Source organism: Hyperolius riggenbachi, chromosome 10 (assembly GCF_040937935.1).
Source record: "Hyperolius riggenbachi isolate aHypRig1 chromosome 10, aHypRig1.pri, whole genome shotgun sequence".
Lineage (NCBI taxonomy): Eukaryota > Metazoa > Chordata > Amphibia > Anura > Hyperoliidae > Hyperolius > Hyperolius riggenbachi.
Window position 1 is genome coordinate 262,593,218 of NC_090655.1, and position 15,262 is coordinate 262,608,479.

The window sequence follows — 15,262 nt, forward strand, 5'->3', positions numbered from 1 at the left end:
TCCACGCTTTCTGCTCTGTATGGGCCACTCCCACGCTCTCTGCTCTGTATAGGCCACTCCTACTCTCCCTTCTCTGTATGGGCCACTCCCACTCTCCCTGCTCTGTATGGGCCGCTCCCACTCTCCCTGCTCTTTTAAAACATGCCCTAAATCGATCCCATGGGTCCAACCGGTTACTTCTGCTTGACGATTTCAGCCAGATTTTCTGCTCTACATGTCCTGCCTAATATTGAATATTGTTTAAAGGGGAACTGAAGAGAGAGGTATATGGAGGCTGTCATGTTTATTTCCTTTTAGACAATACCAGTTGCCTGGCAGCCCTGCTGATCCTCTGCCTCTAATACTATTAGCCATAGCCCCTGAACAAGCATGCAGCAGATCAGGTGTTTCAGTGGTTCAGACTTATAAGTCAGATCTGACAAGACTAGCTGCATGCTTGTTTCTGGTTTTAATCAGATACTACTGCAGAGAAATAGACCAGCAGGGCCGCCAGGTAACTGGTATTGATTAAAAGGAAATAAACATGACAGCCTCCATATACCTCTCTCTTCAGTTCCCCTTTAATTCAATAATTAGCTGTTGTTTGGCCTCGTCTCTCCCTGACCTCCCCGCACTGTAATCTTGGATTGCAGGTTACTATTAGCAATAAGCACTTCAACTAGAGCAGATATAGCCCCGCCCCCTTGTCATAGCCTCTGAAGAAGCGATTGTGTGTGAAACTGCCGTCAGGCTCCCAGCAACCAGCACCCACCATTATCCACCCCCGCACCGGTACGTGTTTAGTCTCTTCTTATGGACCGTGAAGTGATGATGTAACACACAGCCTACTTGTCTGCACATTGCCAAATAAAGGGAGCTGTACAGCAGTGCCGACCATCCCCTTTCCTTTCATCCCTAATGATAATTGTTCCTCCCCTCAGAATTCTCTAACAGGAAGTGATGATGTTTCTCTATTTGCAGGGCGGAGTCCCGGCATCAGGAACCTCTCAGAGACTCGTCTCTCTGTATCCACAGACTGTACAACGGATAATGATGACATTGGGCAAGAGTTTCCTGCAGATATCCTGGTGACCCCTAATATTCCCCCAGACTCCCCTCACCTGTCTAACCCCGAGGTGCCTCATACCCAGCGCAGCTCTGCCCCTGCTAGAGGGTCTTATTCCTGTTCCATGTGTGGAAAATGTTTTGGGCGTAAATCACATCTAGTCACTCATGAGAGATCTCACACTAGTGAGAAGCCCTATTCATGTACTGAGTGTGGGAAATGTTTTGGTTCTAAATCATACCTTCTCATTCATAACAGATCTCACACTGGTGAGAAGCCCTATTCATGTCCTGAGTGTGGGAAATGTTTTATAAGGAAAGAAATGCTTGTCATACATGAGAGATCTCACACTGGCGAGAAGCCCTATTCATGTGCTGAGTGTGGAAAATGTTTTGCTTCTAAATCATACCTTGTCATTCATAAGAGATCTCACACTGGTGAGAAGCCCTATTCATGTGCTGAATGTGGGAAATGTTTTATAAGGAAAGAACTGCTTGTCATACATGAGAGATCTCACACATTTGAGAAGCCCTTTTTATGTGCTGAGTGTGGGAAATGTTTTATAACTAAAGGAATGCTTGTCAGACATGAGAGATCTCACACTGGTGAGAAGCCCTATTCATGTGCTGAGTGTAGGAAATGTTTTGCTTCTAAATCATACCTTGTCATTCATAAGAGATCTCACATTGATGAGAAGCCCTATTCATGTGCTGAGTGTGGGAAATGTTTTATAACTAAAGGAATGCTTGTCATACATGAGAGATCTCACACTGGTGAGAAGCCCTATTCATGTTCTGAGTGTGGGAAATGTTTTATAACTAAAGGAAAGTTTGTCAGACATGAGAGATCTCACACTGGTGAGAAGCCCTATTCATGTGCTGAGTGTGGGAAATGTTTTACACAGAAATCAAATCTTGTCACACATAAGAGATCTCACATTGATGAGAAGCCCTTTGCATGTGCTGAGTGTGGGAAATGTTTTATAAGGAAAGAAATGCTTGTCATACATAAGAGAACACATACTGGTGAGAAGCCCTATTCATGTGCTGACTGTGGGAAATGTTTTATAACTAAAGGAAAGCTTGTCAGACATAAGAGATCTCACACTGGTGAGAAGCCCTATTCATGTGCTGAGTGTGGGAAAAGTTTTAAAAGGAAGGAAATGCTTGCCATACATGAGAGAACACATACTGGTGAGAAGCCCTATTCATGTGCTGACTGTGGGAAATGTTTTATAACTAAAGGAAAGCTTGTCAGACATAAGAGATCTCACACTGGTGAGAAGCCCTATTCATGTGCTGAGTGTGGGAAATGTTTTATAAGGAAGGAAATGCTTGTCATACATAAGAGAACACATACTGGTGAGAAGCCCTATTCATGTGCTGAGTGTGGGAAATGTTTTGCTTCTAAATCATACCTTTTCATTCATAAGAGATCTCACATTGATGGGAAGCCCTATTCATGTGCTGACTGTGGGAAATGTTTTATAACTAAAGGAATGCTTGTCATACATGAGAGATCTCACACTGGTGAGAAGCCCTTTTCATGTGCTGAGTGTGGGAGATGTTTTAGAAGGAAGGAAATGCTTGTCATACATGAGAGAACACATACTGATGAGAAGCCCTTTTCATGTGCTGACTGTGGGAAATGTTTTATAACTAAAGGAATGCTTGTCATACATGAGAGATCTCACACTGGTGAGAAGCCCTTTTCATGTGCTGAGTGTGGGAGATGTTTTAGAAGGAAGGAAATGCTTGTCATACATGAGAGAACACATACTGATGAGAAGCCCTTTTCATGTGCTGAGTGTGGGAAATGTTTTATAACTAAAGCAATTCTTGTCAGACATGAGAGATATCACACTGGTGAGAAGTCCTATTCCTGTGCTGAGTGTGGGAAATGTTATTGGAATAGAACAGACTTTATCGGTCATGAGAGAACACATTCTGGTGAAAAACCCTATTCATGTGCTGAGTGTTGGAAATGTTTTAGGCATAAAACACAACTTGTCATACATAAGAGATCTCACACTGGTGAAAAGCCCTATTCATATGTTAAGGCGAATACAAGATGAAAAACTAACTATATCAAGTAACTTATCTATATATCTTATCTAAAGTTTAGATAGTTTATACAGCAAATCTAGCTGCAAACAGCTTCAATAGAATATGATTATTTCTTACTGTGATACAATGAAAACAGCCATGTTGTTTGTAAACATTAGACATAGGTAAGCTTATCTGCATCTTCAACATTCAATCCCCCCTCCTCCTCCATTCTCCTCTCTGCCTCTGAAATCTCTGGCTAGTAATACCTCCCCCTCCTTCTGCCCAAACTGAGCTCCCATGAGCCCTTGCTACTGTCTGAAAGTGCCAAGGCTCTCTGAAAACCTGTGGGCGTGGCTTGTTTAGTTTATAGGGAATTACAGTATTTAAACAAAAACAAAAAGTATTTGGCTTGAGGAATGCCCTATAAACAATAGGAAAGGAACACAATTATGCAATGAGTAAAAGTTCATCTCGGATCCACTTTAAGTGCGGGAAATGTTTTATAACTAAAGGAAAGCTTGTCAGACATGAAAGTTTTCACACTGGTGAGAAGCCCTATTCATGTGCTTAGTGTGGGAAATGTTTTGGGCACAAACCACAGCTTGTCAGACATTTGTGTTAAGTCAGGCAGGGATCACACATATTTAGACTGCACGCATGTTGCTGCAGAGTGGAAAATGCACGTAATGTTTGTGCATGGTTCACACAAGTAATGTATTTTCAATGCGTTTTAAGGTGCAGAAAAAAATGGTCAACAATTGTATTGTTTTTGCAAACTGTATGCATGTATTCTATCATCTGGATGGATGGATGGATTATATTTGATCTACTTAATAGGCCCGAGAAAAATATTGAAGAGTGGATCTGAATGGGAGACAATTCATTTTCTATTGGATAATATGATTTTTATTTTGTATTTTCCCTTTAATATATGTAATGCCGTATTGAAGTAGTATTTCTGCAGGGAAATGAAATGTATTGGTTTAACAGAAAATAGTCTGCAATATACATCATAACGCAATGAGACATTAATGTGGGAACTTCAACTCAAATATAATTTGGCAGCATCCCCCCCCCCCCCCCTAAGAAAATGCACATAATATACATAAGAAATAGGCCTGCATGATTTTAGGAAAAAATTGAAATTGCGATTTTTTTTTTCCACAATTTTCTTCAAATCAAGCTTTAGTACTAAATTCACAATGCCCCGAGTATAGTTTAGCCAGGTAGGTGCCTCCAGTATAGGTAGGCAGTATAGTTGCCCCCGGTATAGGTTAGCTAGGTAGGTGCCTCCAGTATAGGTAGCCAGTATAGCTGCCCCCCAGTATAGGTTAGCTAGGTAGGTGCCTCCAGTATAGGTAGCCAGTATAGTTGCCCCCAGTATAGGTTAGCTAGGTAGGTGCCTCCAGTATAGGTAGCCAGTATAGTTGCCCCCAGTATAGGTTAGCTAGGTAGGTGCCTCCAGTATTGGTAGCCAGTATAGTTGCCCCCAGTATAGGTTAGCTAGGTAGATGTCTCCAGTATAGGTAGGCAGCATAGGTGTATCGGTGTGGGGGAGAGATTGGGCATAGTAACAACTTACATTCCTGGATGACACCGGCAGCTTCTATCTTCTTCCTTCTTCCTGTCCCAGTCATCTATCGCATTAGTATCAGCGCCTCCTGTGATGACATGCAGTTACATCATCACAGGGGGCGCTGTTACTACCACGACTGACGGAGGAAGTAGAAAGAGGGTGCAGGGGATCCTGAAAGGTGTGTTGCGCTACAAGTATACACGTGGAAGGTTGCGGCGGGCCACGGAAAAATATTTGCTTAAAAAAAACCCGCCGCCTTCACGATTACTTAATCGTCATGTCCCACATCGCGATTTCAATTTAAAATCAAATTATCGTGCAGCCCCAATAAGAAAACAACATTTCCGCCCTACAAGAACAGATAAGGCAGCATTTTCCTTCTTAAACACATTAGACGATGTTTCCCCATAAAACATATTAGACCCCCAGTTAGTGCCCCCTAATATCCACTGGTGTCAGTGGCAGCACCTGAAAATAAAAATAATGTACTTACCTGGCAGGTGACTCCTCTCCTGTCCTCCAGCACTGCTCCCTGATCTACATTGCAGCAGCTCCGGCTGCACACCTCCCGCACTATGCTGACAGGCAATGCTGAGCTACAGGAAAATGGTGGCCGGAGCCCAGCACTGGAGACACAAATAGACTCAAGTGCTGGGCTTCACATGCCATTTTCCCATAGCCCTTCTGTCAGGCTGCCGCTGATACTCCTGCAGCCGTGCTAGACACCTCCTGCACATCCTGGGGGCCAGATCCACCAATTTCTCTGTGGCCTCTGGGGGACCCCTGACAGCTGCTGATGTACTCCCCGGAGTCTGCAGAGCCAGGATCAGAATCACTGCTATAGACAAATGTGGGAAGCTGTTGCTGGAAACGATTCTGTGTTATGTAACAAAATAACTCCTATTAGAATGGAAATCTGATGCATCTCCAAGTGTCTCTCCTGTGTAAAGCTGCTAATAAAGTTATTCCTCTGGATAATGTGCTGAAGATCAGCTGTATATTGTTCCCACAGTGTGACGTGTTCTGTTCCTCTGCATGGAATGTAAGATGTATTAACTGCATCAATTAGATTTACTGTAATAAATAAATTGCATTGTTATAATTAATGAGGCCAGTGTAAGCTCAGTGTTTGTAGCGAGAGCTCTCTGTAACATTGCAGGTCTGTAGTCTGTCAATGGTGATGCTCAATAGCATGCAAATAATTCTAAGTCGATGCAAATTACAGTACAGATTTATGTAAATGTATTTATCTTAAAGTGAACCGAGCACCTTTTTTTATCACCCAGGACATTTCTATAGCACATGAAAAATGCATGCCGACAATCTGTTTCATTATTAAAATAAACTTTCATTTTACCTTGTATTTTACATTCAAAGTAGTTTTATTAGCCTGTGTCAGCAGCCCTGCCCAACCGTCCCCGTCCGCAGAGCTTTCAGGAACCTAATTGTTTTATTGAGCTAATTACCAAGAGGTAAACAATTCCTTTTCATCAACAAAAGGGGTGAGTAATTAGAACTGTTTCTTCAAAGCCATTGTGTGTGTCAATGTGTCAAGATAGCATCTCTGACTTCTGTAAATAAGGAATGTGAGAAGGGGAGGGGGGGGGAGACATGGCAGCTTCTATGCCAGGAGAGATTCCAGTGAAAGAGAATGTGCTCAGTTCCCTTTAAACAATTGGTCCATTTCCAAGCTGCATAAAGTAAATTTGCATAATCCTGCAGCAACTTGGACACAGGCTTGTTCCCCATCCCAACAGGGCGACCTCCCTTCACCTCCATCCATTTCACAAGATTCTGCCACAAAATACCAGATGCCATTGCCAACCTTCACACTACCCGGACTGCAGAGCTGAGTCACAGGAGCCGGAAGCAGCAGGGAGCAGGGATACCCTTCAGTATGGCCACACTGTGATGGGTGACACAGCAGGGGGATGGGGTGCTATCCTTGTGTCGGTATAAAGCAAACACTGCTCAACATCCTCTGTATGATCTGATATGGCCCAGGCTGCCCTCCAGCTGCAGATACAGCAGTCACACAACCCCTCATTCACACATATGTCAGCAGCCTCCCCCATTATCTGATTGTCCCCTGGCTGCCCTCACACTGAAGATGCTGCACCTGTAATAGAACCACTAATTCACACATCCATCTGATCCCCCCATCACTATGATCTGATATGACACAGACTTCCCTCTAGTGGCAGATATTTACACCACAATCATATCCCCAAAGGAGATCAGAGCCTTCCAGTGTGGGGTTCCACCTCCCCAAATACTACCAACTCACATGATCCATAAGATCGGAGAAAGTCTGCAAACAGGGAGCGGCAAAGCAATAGTGACTAGAGGGCTTATGGTTATCAGCTATAATGAGTGCAGTGCTTGTGGTATGGGAGCGTATCAGCTATAGTGAGTGCAGGGCTTGTGGTATGGGAGCGTATCAGCTATAGTGAGTGCAGGGCTTGTGGTAACTATGGGGGTATATCAGCTATAGTGAGTGCAGGGCTTGTGGTATGGGAGTGTGTCAGCTATAGTGAGTGCAGGCTTGTGGTATGGGGGGTGTATCAGCTATAGTGAGTGCAGGGCGTGTGGCATGGGGGGTGTATCAGCTATAGTGAGTGCAGTGCTTGTGGTATGGGAGTGTATCAGCTATAGTGAGTGCAGGGCTTGTGGTATGGGGGGTGTATCAGCTATAGTGAGTGCAGGGCTTGTGGTATGAGAGTGTATCAGCTATAGTGAGTGCAGGTCTTGTGGTGTGGGAGTGTATCAGCTATAGTGAGTGCGGGGCTTGTGGTATGGGAGCGTATCAGCTATAGTGAGTGCAGGGCTTGTGGTATGGGAGTGTATCAGCTATAGTGAGTGCAGGGCTTGTGGTATGGGAGTGTATCAGCTATAGTGAGTGCAGGGCTTGTGGTATGGGGGTGTATCAGCTATAGTGAGTGCAGTGCTTGTGGTATGGGAGTGTATCAGCTATAGTGAGTGTAGGGCTCGTAGTATGGGAGTGTATCAGCTGTAGTGAGTGCAAGGCTTGTGGTATGGGAGTGTATCAACTATAGTGAGTGCAGGGCTTGTGGTATGGGAGTGTATCAGCTATAGTGAGTGCAGGGCTTGTGGTATGGGGGTGTATCAGCTATAGTGAGTGCAGGGCTTGTGGTATGGGAGTGTATCAGCTATAGTAAGTGCATGGCTTGTGGTATGGGAGGGTATCAGCTATAGTGAGTGCAGAGCTTGTGGTATGGGAGTGTATCAGCTATAGGGAGTGCAGGGCTTATGGTATGGGGGTGTATCAGCTATAGGGAGTGCAGGGCTTGTGGTATGGGAGTATATAAGCTATAGTGAGTGCAGGGCTTGTGGTATGGGGAGTGTATCAGCTATAGTGAGTGCAGAGCTTGTGGTATGGGAGTGTATCAGCTATAGTGAGTGCAGGGCTTGTGGTATGGGAGTGTATCAGCTATAGGGAGTGCAGGGCTTGTGGTATGGGGGTGTATCAGCTATAGTGAGTGCAGGGCTTGTGGTATGGGAGTGTATCAGCTATAGTGAGTGCAGGGCTTGTGGTATGGGAGTGTATATAGGGCTGCACGATTTTAGGAAAAAATTGAAATTGCGATTTTTCTCTCAAAAATTGCAATTTCGATTTTTTCACGATTTTCTTCAAATCAATCTTTAGCACTAAATTCACATTGCCCCCACTACACTCTTAACACCTGATGATCCACCAATACACTACACTTCTAACTTGAATCTTGATGCCCCACCAATTAAACTCCACTGCACAATGCTAACCTCTGATTCCCATCAATAACACACTAAGCTAACTCTTGATGCCCACCAGCTATGGTACAATGCACTACTCTAACACCTTCTGCCCCCATTCCCAGCTACACTACACTTAACCCCTGCAGCTACAATGAATACTCTGCAACTGCCACTGTTAAGCCTGAAGCACTAGGCAGACAGGCTAGTTAAAGTAGTGGCTAAGCTGCATGGGCATGAAGCAGAGCCTGTGACAGAGAGCACAGCAGGACCAGGCAGATAAAGCATACACACGGACTCACTGTATACAGACTGTATACAGCACAGTTCTGTTAAAGCCAATCTAGCTGTCCGTTTACACAGCCAGCTCTAGCTGTAATCTGATTTTTGCTGTCATTACTGGTGTCACTGCCCATATATTGCTATCTGATGGGATGCCGGAGGCTAAGGATCCTGCCCTTTTGACCTCAAAATGCCAGCAAAGCTCCTTACAGCTAAGAGCTGTCTGTGTAAACGGACAGCTAGAGTGGCTTTAACAGGACGCTGCGCTGTGTGTTGTATATAGCCTGTATACAGTCTGTGTGTGGTCTATCTCTCTGCCACGTGTTCTCTGGTCCCGCTGTGCAAGAGAGCCTGGGTGACTATGCGGTGGATCAGAGAAAACAATGTGTGCTTCAGCGCAGCTAAAGGAAGAGAGAGAAAGAGGGTATGCAGCTAGAAGCTGTAGGCAGCCTGGAGCTTACCGGGGACTTGCGTGGAGGACGATTATGCTAAGAACAGTAGCAGGAGGACAATATTACATGTAGCAGCAGACGCTAAGAGGGGGCAGAGCCTACTGCTGGAACTAGAAAGTCAGCTTCCTATCTGAAATAGCGGCAGTGTCACTCACTATCCTTCTCACAAGAGCTGCTGGGCGTGCATTCCTCCATTCAGTGCCTCACTCCTCCTTCTGGCCGGAAGGAGGAAGCGCACCATAGTAACAAGCCGGTGATGTACGCGTGCAATGCTGGGGACAGCATTGAATGCGGTAAAACAGCCGCAATGAAAAAAAAACCGCCACTTTGACGATACTTAAATCGTCACGATGCACATCGTGATTTCAATTAAAAAAACAATATATCGTGCAGTCCTAAGTGTATAAGCTATAGTGAGTGCAGGTCTTGTGGTATGGGAGTGTATCAGCTATAGTGAGTGCAGGGCTTGTGGTATTGGGTGTATCAGCTATAGTGAGTGCAGGGCTTGTAGTAAGGGAGTGTATCAGCTATAGTGAGTGCAGGGCTTGTGGTATGGGAGTGTATCAGCTATAGTGAGTGCAGGGCATGTGGTATGGGAGTGTGTCAGCTATAGTGAGTGCAGGGCTTGTGGTATGGGAGTGGATCAGGTATAGTGAGTGCAGGGCTTGTGGTATGGGAGTGTATCAGCTATAGTGAGTGCAGGTCTTGTGGTATGGGAGTGGATCAGGTATAGTGAGTGCTGGGCTTGTGGTATGGGAGTGTATCAGCTATAGTGAGTGCAGGTCTTGTGGTATGGGAGTGGATCAGGTATAGTGAGTGCAGGTCTTGTGGTATGGGAGTGTATCAGCTATAGTGAGTGCAGGGCTTGTGGTATAGGAGTGTATCAGCTATAGTGAGTGCAGGGCTTGTGGTATGGGAGTGTATCAGCTATAGTGAGTACAGGGCTTGTGGTATAGGAGTGTATCAGCTATAGTGAGTGCAGGGCTTGTGGTATGGGAGTGTATCAGCTATAGTGAGTGCAGTGCTTGTGGTATGGGAGTGTATCAGCTATAGCGAGTGCAGGGCTTGTGGTATGGAGTGTATCAGCTATAGTGAGTGCAGGGCTTGTGGTATGGGGGTGTATCAGCTATAGTGAGTGCGGGGCTTGTGGTATGGGAGTGTATCAGCTATAGTGAGTGTAGGGCTTGTGGTATAGGAGTAGATCAGTTATAGTGAGTGCAGGGCTTGTGGTATGGGAGTGTATCAGCTATAGTGAGTGCAGGGCTTGTGGTATGGGAGTGTATCAGCTATAGTGAGTGCGGGGCTTGTGGTATGGGAGTGTATCAGCTATAGTGAGTGCAGGGCTTGTGGTGTGGGAGTGTATCAGCTATAGTGAGTGCATGGCTTGTGGTATGGGAGTGTATCAGCTATAGTGAGTGCAGGGCTTGTGGTATGGGGGGTGTATCAGCTATAGTGAGTGCAGGGCTTGTGGTATGGGAGTGTATCAGCTATAGTGAGTGCAGGGCTTGTGGTATGGGAGTGTATCAGCTATAGTGAGTGCAGGGCTTGTGGTATAGGGAGTGTATCAGCTATAGTGAGTGCAGGGCTTGTGGTATTGCAGTGTATCAGCTATAGTGAGTGCAGGGCTTGTGGTATGGGAGAGTATCAGCTATAGTGAGTGCGGGGCTTGTGGTATGGGGGTGTATCAGCTATAGTAAGTGCAGGGCTTGTGGTATGGGGGTTTATCAGCTATAGTGAGTGCGGGGCTTGTGGTATGGTAGTGTATCAGCTATAGTGAGTGCGGGGCTTGTGGTATGGGAGTGTATCAGCTATAGGGCTCGATTCACAAAGCGGTGCTAACCCAGTTAGAGACTTTAGGCGTGATAACCATTGCACCACGCTGGTGAAAAGCCAGTTTAGGCGTGATAAGTTTAGGTGTGATAAGTTTAGGTGTGATAAGTTTAGGCATGCTAAGTTTAGATAAGTGTAGATAGCGTGCAAAGTCCCGCACGCAAAGCAGCGCCATTAAACTCTATGCAAAGTGCACCAGACTTTGCTAGCGCAAAACTTTTGATCAGCTGTGCACTGCGGTGCTAACGCAGTTGGTGCTTAAACTTAGTGAGTGCAGGGCTTGTGGTATGGGAGTGTATCGGCTATCGTGAGAGCAGGGCTTGTGGTATGGGAGCGTATCAGCTATAGTGAGTGCAGAGCTTGTGGTATGTTAGTGTATCAGCTATAGTGAGCACAGGACTTGTGGTATGGGGGTGTATCAGCTATAGTGAGTGCAGGGCTTGTGGTATGGGAGTGTATCAGCTATAGTGAGTGCGGGGCTTGTGGTATAGCGGTGTATCAGCTATAGTGAGTGCAGGGCTTTTGGTATGAGAGTGTATTAGCTATAGTGAGGGCAGGGCTTGTGGTATGGGAGTTTATCAGCTATAGTGAGTGCGGGGCTTGTGGTATGAGAGTGTATCAGCTATAGTGAGGGCAGGGCTTGTGGTATGGAAGTGTATCAGCTATAGTAAATGCGGGGGTTTTGGTATGGGAGTGTATCAGCTATAGTGAGTGCAGGGCTTGTGGTATGGGGGTTTATCAGCTATAGTGAGTGCGGGGCTTTTGGTATGGGAGTGTATCAGCTATAGTGAGTGAAGGGCTTGCGGTATGGGAGTGTATCAGGTATAGTGAGTGCAGGGCTTGTGGTATTGGGTTTTTTCAGCTATAGTGAGTGCAAGGCCTGTAGTATGGGAGTGTATCAGCTATAGTGAGTGCAGGGCTTGCGGTATGGGAGTGTATCAGCTATAGTGAGTGCAGGGCTTTATGGGGTATGGTATGGGGGTTTATCAGCTATATTGAGTGCCGGGCTTGTGGTATGGTAGTGTATCAGCTATAGTGAGTGTAGGGTTTTTGGTATGGGAGTGTATCAGCTAAAGTGAGTGCGGGGCTTGTGGTATGAGAGTGTATCAGCTATAGTGAGTGCAGGGTTTTTGGTATGGGAGTGTATCAGCTATAGTGAGTGCGGGGCTTGTGGTATGAGAGTGTATCAGCTATAGTGAGTGCAGGGATTGTGGTATGGGAGTGTATCAGCTTTAGTGAGTGAAGTGATTGTGGTATGGGAGTGTATCAGCTATAGTGAGTGCAGGGCTTGTGGTATGGGAGTGTATCAGCTATAGTGAGTGCAGGGCTTGTGGTATGGAAGTGTATCAGCTATAGTGAGTGCAGGGCTTGTGGTATGGGAGTGTATCGGCTATAGTGAGTGCAGGGCTTGCGGTATTTGAGTGTATCAGCTATAGTGGGTGCAGGGCTTGTGGTATGGGAGTGTATCGGCTATAGTGAGTGCAGGGCTTGTGGTATGGGAGTGTATCAGCTATAGTGAGTGCAGGGCTTGTGGTATAGGGGTGTATCAGCTATAGTGAGTGCAGGGCTTGTGGTATAGGGGTGTATCAGCTATAGTGAGTGCAGGGCTTGTGGTATGGGGGTGTATCAGCTATAGTGAGTGTAGAGCTTGTGGTATGGGAGTGTATCAGCTATAGTGAGTGCAGGGCTTGTGGTATGGGGGTGTATCAGCTATAGTGAGCGGAGCTTGTGGTATAGGGGTGTATCAGCTATTGTGAGTGCTGGGCTTGTGGTATGGGGGTGTATCAGCTATAGTGAGTGCAGGGCTTGTGGTATAGGAGTGTATCCGCTATAGTGAGTGCAGGGCTTGTGGTATGGGGGTGTATCAGCTATAGTGAGCAGAGCTTGTGGTATAGGAGTGTATCAGCTATAGTGAGGGCAGGGCTTGTGGTATGGGGGTTTATCAGCTATAGTGAGTGCGGGGCTTGTGGTATGGGAGTGTATCAGCTATAGTGAGTGTAGGGCTTGTGGTATGGGGGGGTGTCTCAGCTATAGTGAGTGCAGGGCTTGCGGTTTTGGGAGAGTGTCAGGTATAGTGAGTGCAGGGCTTGCGGTACGGGAGTGTATCAGCTATAGTGAGTGTGGGGCTTGTGGTATGGGGGTTTATCAGCTATAGTGAGTGCAAGGCCTGTGGTATGGGAGTGTATCAGCTATAGTGAGTGCAGGGCTTGCGGTATGGGAGTGTATCAGCTATAGTGAGTGCAGGGCTTGTGGTATGGGGGTGTATCAGCTATAGTGAGTGCAGGGCTTGTGGTATAGGAGTGTATCCACTATAGTGAGTGCTGGGCTTGTGGTATGGGAGTGTATCAGCTATAGTGAGTGCAGGGCTTGTGGTATAGGGGTGTATCAGCTATAGTGAGTGCAGGGCTTGTGGTATGGGAGTGTATTAGCTATAGTGTGTGCAGGGCTTGTGGTATGGGAGTTTATCAGCTATAGTGAGTGCAGGGCTTGTGGTATGGGAGTGTATCAGCTATAGTGAGTGCAGGGCTTGTGGTATGGGAGTGTATCAGCTATAGTGAGTGCAGAGCTTGTGGTATAGGGGTGTATCAGCTATAGTGAGTGCAGGGCTTGTGGTATGGGAGTGTATCAGCTATAGTAAATGCGGGGGTTTTGGTATGGGAGTGTATCAGCTATAGTGAGTGCAGGGCTTGTGGTATGGGGGTTTATCAGCTATAGTGAGTGCGGGGCTTTTGGTATGGGATTGTATCAGCTATAGTGAGTGAAGGGCTTGCGGTATGGGAGTGTATCAGGTATAGTGAGTGCAGGGCTTGTGGTATTGGGTTTTTTCAGCTATAGTGAGTGCAAGGCCTGTGGTATGGGAGTGTATCAGCTATAGTGAGTGCAGGGCTTGCGGTATGGGAGTGTATCAGCTATAGTGAGTGCAGGGCTTTATGGGGTATGGTATGGGGGTTTATCAGCTATATTGAGTGCCGGGCTTGTGGTATGGGGGTGTATCAGCTATAGTGAGCGGAGCTTGTGGTATAGGGGTGTATCAGCTATTGTGAGTGCTGGGCTTGTGGTATGGGGGTGTATCAGCTATAGTGAGCAGAGCTTGTGGTATGGGAGTGTATCAGCTATAGTGAGGGCAGGGCTTGTGGTATAGGAGTGTATCCGCTATAGTGAGTGCAGGGCTTGTGGTATGGGGGTGTATCAGCTATAGTGAGCAGAGCTTGTGGTATGGGAGTGTATCAGCTATAGTGAGGGCAGGGCTTGTGGTATGGGGGTTTATCAGCTATAGTGAGTGCGGGGCTTGTGGTATGGGAGTGTATCAGCTATAGTGAGTGTAGGGCTTGTGGTATGGGGGGGTGTCTCAGCTATAGTGAGTGCAGGGCTTGCGGTTTTGGGAGAGTGTCAGGTATAGTGAGTGCAGGGCTTGCGGTACGGGAGTGTATCAGCTATAGTGAGTGTGGGGCTTGTGGTATGGGGGTTTATCAGCTATAGTGAGTGCAAGGCCTGTGGTATGGGAGTGTATCAGCTATAGTGAGTGCAGGGCTTGCGGTATGGGAGTGTATCAGCTATAGTGAGTGCAGGGCTTGTGGTATGGGGGTGTATCAGCTATAGTGAGTGCAGGGCTTGTGGTATAGGAGTGTATCCACTATAGTGAGTGCTGGGCTTGTGGTATGGGAGTGTATCAGCTATAGTGAGTGCAGGGCTTGTGGTATAGGGGTGTATCAGCTATAGTGAGTGCAGGGCTTGTGGTATGGGAGTGTATTAGCTATAGTGTGTGCAGGGCTTGTGGTATGGGAGTTTATCAGCTATAGTGAGTGCAGGGCTTGTGGTATGGGAGTGTATCAGCTATAGTGAGTGCAGGGCTTGTGGTATGGGAGTGTATCAGCTATAGTGAGTGCAGAGCTTGTGGTATAGGGGTGTATCAGCTATAGTGAGCGCAGGACTTGTGGTATGGGGGTGTATCAGCTATAGTGAGTGCAGGGCTTGTGGTATGGGAGTGTATCAGCTATAGTGAGTGCGGGGCTTGTGGTATAGCGGTGTATCAGCTATAGTGAGTGCAGGGCTTTTGGTATGAGAGTGTATTAGCTATAGTGAGGGCAGGGCTTGTGGTATGGGAGTTTATCAGCTATAGTGAGTGCGGGGCTTGTGGTATGAGAGTGTATCAGCTATAGTGAGGGCAGGGCTTGTGGTATGGAAGTGTATCAGCTATAGTAAATGCGGGGGTTTTGGTATGGGAGTGTATCAGCTATAGTGAGTGCAGGGCTTGTGGTATGGGGGTTTATCAGCT

The 15,262-nt window shown here is 46.5% G+C and overlaps 1 protein-coding gene across 1 annotated transcript in view; it reads left to right on the forward strand.

The window, feature by feature from the left end:
* The window catches only part of LOC137535370 (zinc finger protein 585A-like), a 33,032-nt gene extending 27,048 nt beyond the window's left edge, over nucleotides 1-5,984 (forward strand). Inside the window, exon 4 of the mRNA XM_068257201.1 lies at nucleotides 961-5,984. Coding sequence (XP_068113302.1) covers nucleotides 961-3,119 — 2,159 coding nt within the window. The 3' untranslated portion in view covers nucleotides 3,120-5,984. The remainder of the gene's footprint in view (nucleotides 1-960) is intronic.
* The last annotated feature ends 9,278 nt before the right edge of the window (nucleotides 5,985-15,262 follow it).